This window comes from Dictyostelium discoideum (assembly GCF_000004695.1).
Source record: "Dictyostelium discoideum AX4 chromosome 2 chromosome, whole genome shotgun sequence".
Classification (NCBI taxonomy): Eukaryota; Evosea; class Eumycetozoa; order Dictyosteliales; family Dictyosteliaceae; genus Dictyostelium; species Dictyostelium discoideum.
In genome coordinates, this window is record NC_007088.5 from 1106884 (window position 1) to 1114383 (window position 7500).

Here is a 7500-nt window from a genome sequence, read left to right on the forward strand (position 1 = left end):
AAAAAATATAAAAAAAAAAATTAAAATAAAAAAAAAAAAAAAAAAAAAATCAAAAAAAAAAAAATTATTTTTAAACGCAAAAAATTTATAAAAAAAAAAAAAAAAGCTATTAAAGGCAGCAATAAAAAATTTTTATTTTATTTTATTTTTTTTTTTTTTTCCCTTTTTTTTTTTTTTTATTATTTATTTTCCACATATTTTTTTATTTATTTTTTTTATTTAATATATATATATGTATTTAAACATAAAATAGCATATATGCACAACCATGGATAAAATCAACAATGAAAATGATAAAATAAATATTTCAATAAAAGCACCAATTGGAAATATTGAAGATAATAATAATAATAGTAATAACAATAGTAATAACAATAGTGTTAGCAATAGTAATAATAATAGTAGTATTAGTATTAACAGTGGGAGTAATACACCAACAAATAGTAAAAATAGAGGTATAAAGATTTTCGATTTAGATGATCCATTCACATCTAAAAGATTATCTGGTTTCTTTTCACCAGAATCTTTGGCTGAACTTAGCAAACTTCAATTAAATGATACCGATAATAATGATAATTTGACGACAACAACAACAACAACAACAACTACAACAACAACAACAACAACTACAAATACCATAACATCAAAAAATAATAGTCCAAATACATCACCATTATTATCATCCACTACAATCTCTAGTATAACATCAGGTGCCCCAATTAAAAAGAGATTTGAAAGGATACCTAGTGGATTATCACATGTTACAAATCACTACGATGATGACGATGATGATGAAAGCAGTAGCAGTGAAGAGGATTTCGATTCTACAGAATTGGTATGTAGACCAAATAAAACATCTTCAACAACAGCGACAACAACAACGACAACGACATCAGTATCACCATTGACATCATCATTTGTAATGAGAAGACCAAGTTCTCCATCTCCTCCTCCTTCTTGTTCTTCACCAACTTTATCACCTTCCTTATCAGCAACAAGAAGATTATCTGGTAATTTAGTAAAAGTTGCAACTGATAGTGATAATCAATCATTGGAACCATGTAATAATAAAACAATTGTAGATAATAACGATAACGACAACGACAACAACAACAACCACAACAACAATAACAACAACAACAATAATAATAATTCAACTGAAGATATCAGTATTAAACCAATATGTAATAAAACCTTTTTAGATTTAGATGAAAAGATCTATTTAAAAATATTTGGATACCTTTTTGCAGAGGATCTTTGTTCAATAAATAGAGTTTCAAAACATCTTTGTAATATTATCAATAATCAACAACTTTGGAAAGATTTATTTTCAATTTATATAAAAATTTATAGTGGTATGTTGAATAATAAAAAAAAAAAAAAAAAAAAAAAAAAAATGTATTCAATATAATATTTATATTAATTTTATTTTATTTTATTTTTTAGAACCAAGTGATATTTATATTTGGGATGAAGATTTATACTCGATATATAATAATAATAATAATAATAATAATAATAATAATAATAATAATAATAATAATAATAATAATAATAATAGCAATATTAGTAATAATAATAATAATATTAATAATAGTAATGGTAATAATAATCCATATTTCACAGGTGGTGTTAGTAATAGCTCAATTGGTGCCATTGGTGGTAGTATAGGTAGTAGTGCTGGAAGTAACATTGCATTAAAATTAAGATCAAATACATCAATACCAATAATAGAAAGAGGTAGAAGTAATACAATTGCAATGCCAACTCCAACATTTATAAATGAAATAAATATGTTAAATAGTAATAATAGTGTAAATAATAATAATAATATTAGTAATAATAATACTATAAACTCAAATAATGCTGGTGTTATAATAAATCCATCAGGAACTGTAAATAATAATATAAATAATATAAATAGTAGTAATAGTATTAATAGTAGTAGTAGTAGTGGTAGTAATATAAATTTAAGCAATAATAATAGTAGTACAATTCATGGATCATATATTAGTAGTAATTTAATATTAAATAGTGTATTAAGAAAGTTTACACCAACAACAAGTGTACCATCAACTAATGAAGTAACAGATTTTATAGAATCATGTCATCATTTTCCAAGTAAATTATTGATATGTAAATTGGTTCAACGTTATTTAGTACCAAGAGAATTTCAAAGACATCTATCGGATATTGATTGGGTGAAAATGGTTGAACGTCCAATTCAATTACGTGTTGGTAAATTGTTGAAAAAAGTCATTGACCAAAAGAAAGTAAACTTTGACTATGGTACAATGTTAATTCTAAGATCATTCATACGTGGTTATATTCAATCGACTAGTGATATGGCAAAAGGATTGATCGTTGGTTTACAAAAGAAACAGGTTTTAAAAGTATTTGATATCAGTAGAGTCAGTGATATCCTTTTGATTAAAATCTTTAGAAACCTAGATTCAATCAAAGATTTATCAGTTTGTCAAAGAGTTTCAAAACGTTGGAATAAAGCCATTGCTATCAGTAGTCTTTGGGAACAATTATATCTAAACTATCGTAAGAAATTACATCATGAAGGTGATATCAATATTTGGGATGATCCATCATTACATACTGTTGAATATTTATATGAATTTTTTGATCAAATACAACCATCACCACAACAACAACAACAACAACAACAACAACAACAACAACAACAACAACAACAACAACAACCTCAATTACAAACAAATGAAAGTAATAATAATAATGAAGATATCAAACAAAATGATAACAACAATAATAATAGTAATAATAATGGTTTGAATAATTTACAAAAATTAATTGAAGAAAATTTAGAAGGTAGTAATTTATCAAATGGTGGTAATAGTGGTAGTAGTTTTAGTCCATTTAATCCATTGAGTGGTAGTAATGGTGGTAGTAGTTTTGGTCCATTTGGTAGTGGCGGTGGAGGTGGTAGTAATAGTAATATTGGTGGTAGTAGTAATCAATTGAATAGTAGTAGTGGTGGTGGTGGAAGTGGATTTTTAGCAATGGCAAGTGGTGGTAGTAGTGTTTCATCGGTAACGAGTACACCATCGACCATATCAACCAATTGTACACCAACAGGAGGTAGTACAACAAATTCACCAAATTTTCAATCACCAATGGTATCAAGTTCAACAGTTTTACCACCACCAATTCCATTCTCACCAAATTTATCATCACCAAGATCAATGTCAATTTCGTTATCTTCTCCACCTCCTTTACCTAATAAACCACCTGAATTAAAATTACCAGATTCTTCATTGTCACCAAATTCATCATTTAATAATAATTTATCTTCAACTTCAATATCAATACCATCAACACCAACAACAACACCATCTTCATCATTATTAACATTTATACCACCAAATACAACTTCAACAACTACAACTACTTCAACAACTAATATAACATCAACTACAATGCCAATTTCAGCTGCAACAACAACAACAACAACAACAACTTCAACAACTTCAACAATAATACAACCAATACAACCAATACCACCAGTAAATAATAATGGATCACAATCAGATCTCAGTAAAATCTCAGATTTGAATGCCAATCCAAATACTACCACTACAACAACTACTAATACAATAGAATCATCATCATCATCTTCATCAATAACTAATAATAATGAAAATATAATTGAACCAATTAAATCACCACAACCATCAATGATAAATGTACAAAAACTTATGAATTTAAATCAACTTGTTGATAAATTAACATCAATAACTGTTGCAACAGAGATTTCAGAGGTTAATGCATGTTTAGCAACTTATAGAACATTTATATCAACATCACAATTGGTTGAAAAGTTATTCCAAAGATATCATATTCCAAGAGCTTCAAATATTAAATCCATTTTAGATTGGAAACAACGTATTGAAACACCAATTCAAGTAAAAGTTTGTAAAGTATTTAAAAAGTTGATCGATGATCATTTCGATGATTTTAATGGTACCATCATCGAGCTATTCAAGGTATTCCTATTACATATCATTGATAAACAATCACCATTGACCAATCATTTGATAAGATCATTCTCAAGAAAACTTTCAGGTGAGAATGGTTCAACTGGAAGTGTAATTGGTATAACTGGTGGTAAATCGTCACGTAAAGGTGGTGGTAGTGGTAGCGGCAGTGGTAGTGGTGGCGGTAGTGGTAGCAGTATAATAGGTGGTGCTGTTGGTGGTACTATAAAAGCATCACAATCCAAAATCGGTAGAATGATGTCTGTTAGAAAAGCTCAACAATTCAATGACATCATTTCATTACCAGCTGAAGAGATTGCAAAACAATTGACCCTCATTGAATTTGAAATCTTTGGAAAGATTCAATCATCAGAGTTCCTTAACCAATCTTGGGCAAAAGAGAAAACCTTTCATTTGGCACCAAATATTCGTGCTTCCATCGATAGATTCAACACTGTAACCAAATGGGTTTGTACTATCATATTAAAGGAGGAGAAGATTAGAACCAGAACAAAGATAATGAGCAAACTATTGAAAGTTGCAAAGAATTTAAGATCCTATTCAAACTTTCACACCCTAATGGCAATTCTATCGGGTTTGAATGAAATTCATATCTATAGATTGAAATTCACTCAACAAGAATTGAAACCAAAAATTCAAAAAATAAGCTCAGAATTACAAACATTAATGTCGGTCGAAGGTAATCATGAAGCCTATAGAACTGAACTTTCAAATGTCGATCCAAAGCAATCATGTATACCTTACCTTGGTGTTTATCTAAAGGACTTAACCTTTATTCAAGATGATACCAACAAAAAAGGTGATGGAATTAACATCAAACAAAGTTTAAATTTGTACAATATTTTAAAAACTATTCAAAACTTTCAAAAGAATCCATATTCATTTGAAGAGTTTCCAAAAATTAAAGAAACTTTATTAAATTTACCAGTTTGGACTGAAGATAATTTATATCGTGTTTCAATGCAAAGAGAACCAAGAAATTGTAAAAGATCTGATTTAATTTAGAATTTTTTAAAAAAAAAAAGAAAAAAAGAAAAAAAAAAAAAAAAAGAAAAAGAAAAAGAAAAAAAAAAAAAAAAAAGATTGAAAGAAAAAAAAATAAAGAATAAAATATTAACTCGATATTAAAAAAAAAAAAAAAAAAATTAATAATAATAATAAAAAAAAAAAATTATTTATAATATTTATTTATTCATTTTAACTCTATTAATAATTTGGAAATAATAGTTATAATTTCATATCTCGATCTAAAATAAAAAGAAAATGTATTGTTGTATTATATTTTTAATGTATTTTTATTTTATTTTTTTATTTATTTTTTATTTATTTTTATTTTTAATTTATTTTTTTTATTTTTTTTTATTTTTTTTATTTAAAAAAAAAATTTTATTTTATTTTATTTTTTTTTAAATTTTTTATTTTTTTATTATTCTTCCACCACTAATTATAGGCACTTTATTTTATATGTGTTTCAATTATCGTTATTAAAAACAAGCCAAAAAAAAAAAAAAAAAGTATTTTAATAAATAAAACTGAAAAAATAATATTTTGCCCAAAAAAAAAAAATAAAAAAAATAAAAAACAAAAAGACAAAAAAAAAATATCTATATTCAGGGCTACTTTTTTTTTTTTTCTTTTATTTTTGGATATTTTCTAATCAAAAAAAAAAAAATAAAGATAAAAATAAATTTTTTTTTTTTTTTTTAATATTTATATCTATATATTTTTTTATAAAAAATATTTAAAAAAGATTTTACTATTTCCACATTTTAAATTTAAAATTTACAACGATTCAACACAACCCATCACTCCCACTCGATTTGTGTAGTGCCAAAAAAAAAAAAAAAAAAATAAAAAAAAAATAAAAAAAAAATAAAAAAAAAATAAAAAAAAAAAAAAAAACTATATGCTCAGCAAAGGAAAAAAAAAAAAAAAAAAAAAAAAAAAAAAAAAAAAAAAAAAAAAAAATAATATAGTAAAATAATAAAGTAAAAATAAAAAAAAAAAAAGTAATAAAAAAATAATTTATATTGTTGTTTCATATCAGTGATTGTTTTTTAAATTTAATATTAAAACATTCCCAATTCAACCTTCCTTATATTTTAAAAAAAAAATTTAAATTTTTTTTTTTTTTTTTTTTTGATTTTTTTTTTTTTTAATTTTTTTAATTTTTTTTTTTTTTTTTTTTTTTTTATATTCTCCAATTTGTGTGCCATCAATATATTTATATATTTTTTTTTTCTTTATACTTTTTTTATTTTTTATTAATCAATTAGCTTTTAAATCTACTATTAGATATTTATATCAATAACAAATAATAAACAACAAACAACAACAACAAACAGAACAAGAAGAACAACAATAACAACAGCAACAATATTATAATACACACATAAAAACACAGAGGAAAAATGAATAATAATAATAAGATATTTCAATTTAAACTTGTATTATTGGGCGAAGCAGCCGTAGGCAAAAGTTCTTTAGTATTGAGATTTGTTCGTGGACACTTTTTAGATTATCAAGAAAGTACTATAGGTGCTGCATTTTTAGCACAAACAGTTTGTTTAAATGATACTACAGTTAAATTTGAAATTTGGGATACAGGTAAATAAAAAAATAATAATAACTCATGGTCCATGTTAAAAAAAAAAAAAAAAAAAAAAAAAAAAAGTTTTTTTTATTATTTTTTTTATTTTTTTTTTTTTTATTACTATTATCAAGAAAAACTTTAAAAACACTTATTAACAAATAATAAAAATAATAATAATAATAATAAATATTTTTAGCTGGTCAAGAACGTTATCATACATTAGCACCAATGTATTATCGTGGTGCACAAGCAGCAATCGTTGTTTATGATATTAGAAGTGAAGATTCATTCGAAAGAGCAATCAAATGGGTTAAAGAATTACAAAGACAAGGTAGTCCAAATATTGTTATAGCATTAGCAGGTAATAAATTAGATCTTGCTGCTAAACGTAAAGTTGAAACAGCTGTAAGTTTTATTTTATTTTTATTTTTTTTTTTTTTCTATCTCTTTTTATTTTTAGAAAATTTTATTTTAACACAAAAAGATTAATCTTTATATAAATTTAGGAAGCACAACAATATGCCGAAGAAAATGGACTTCTTTTTATGGAAACATCAGCCAAAACATCACAAAATGTAAATGAACTTTTTGTAGAGATTGCTAAAAAACTTCCAAAAACACCAACCACTAGACCAGGTTCAGGAAGAGTAGCAATTGCTCCAATAGATAATGGTAACACTGGAAAGAAAAACAAATGTTGTAACTAATAAAATAATAAAAAACCACAATATAATAATTTTTAACAAAAACCCATCAAAAAAAAAAAAAAAAAACAACATAACATAAAATAACATAACACAAACAACAAACTCAATACATTTAAAAAACAACTCAAACACCTATGCATAACTTCAACATCAACATCAACATCAACAATAATCA

General features: G+C 24.5%; 2 protein-coding genes across 2 annotated transcripts; both read left to right on the forward strand.

Annotated features, from left to right (window-relative positions):
- Positions 1-268: 268 nt before the first annotated feature.
- Positions 269-5030, forward strand: gefG (Ras guanine nucleotide exchange factor; the record flags this gene model as incomplete). Its single annotated transcript, XM_640264.1, has 2 exons — positions 269-1355; positions 1447-5030. 2 exons carry the CDS (start codon positions 269-271, stop codon positions 5028-5030), a joined length of 4671 nt encoding a protein of 1556 aa, XP_645356.1.
- A 1406-nt stretch (positions 5031-6436) lies between these two features.
- Positions 6437-7325, forward strand: rab5A (Rab GTPase; the record flags this gene model as incomplete). The annotated part of the gene is made up of 3 exons (XM_640265.1): positions 6437-6632; positions 6815-7023; positions 7125-7325. The coding sequence occupies 3 exons, from the start codon at positions 6437-6439 to the stop codon at positions 7323-7325; spliced, it is 606 nt and encodes a 201-aa protein (XP_645357.1).
- Between the last annotated feature and the right edge of the window lie 175 nt (positions 7326-7500).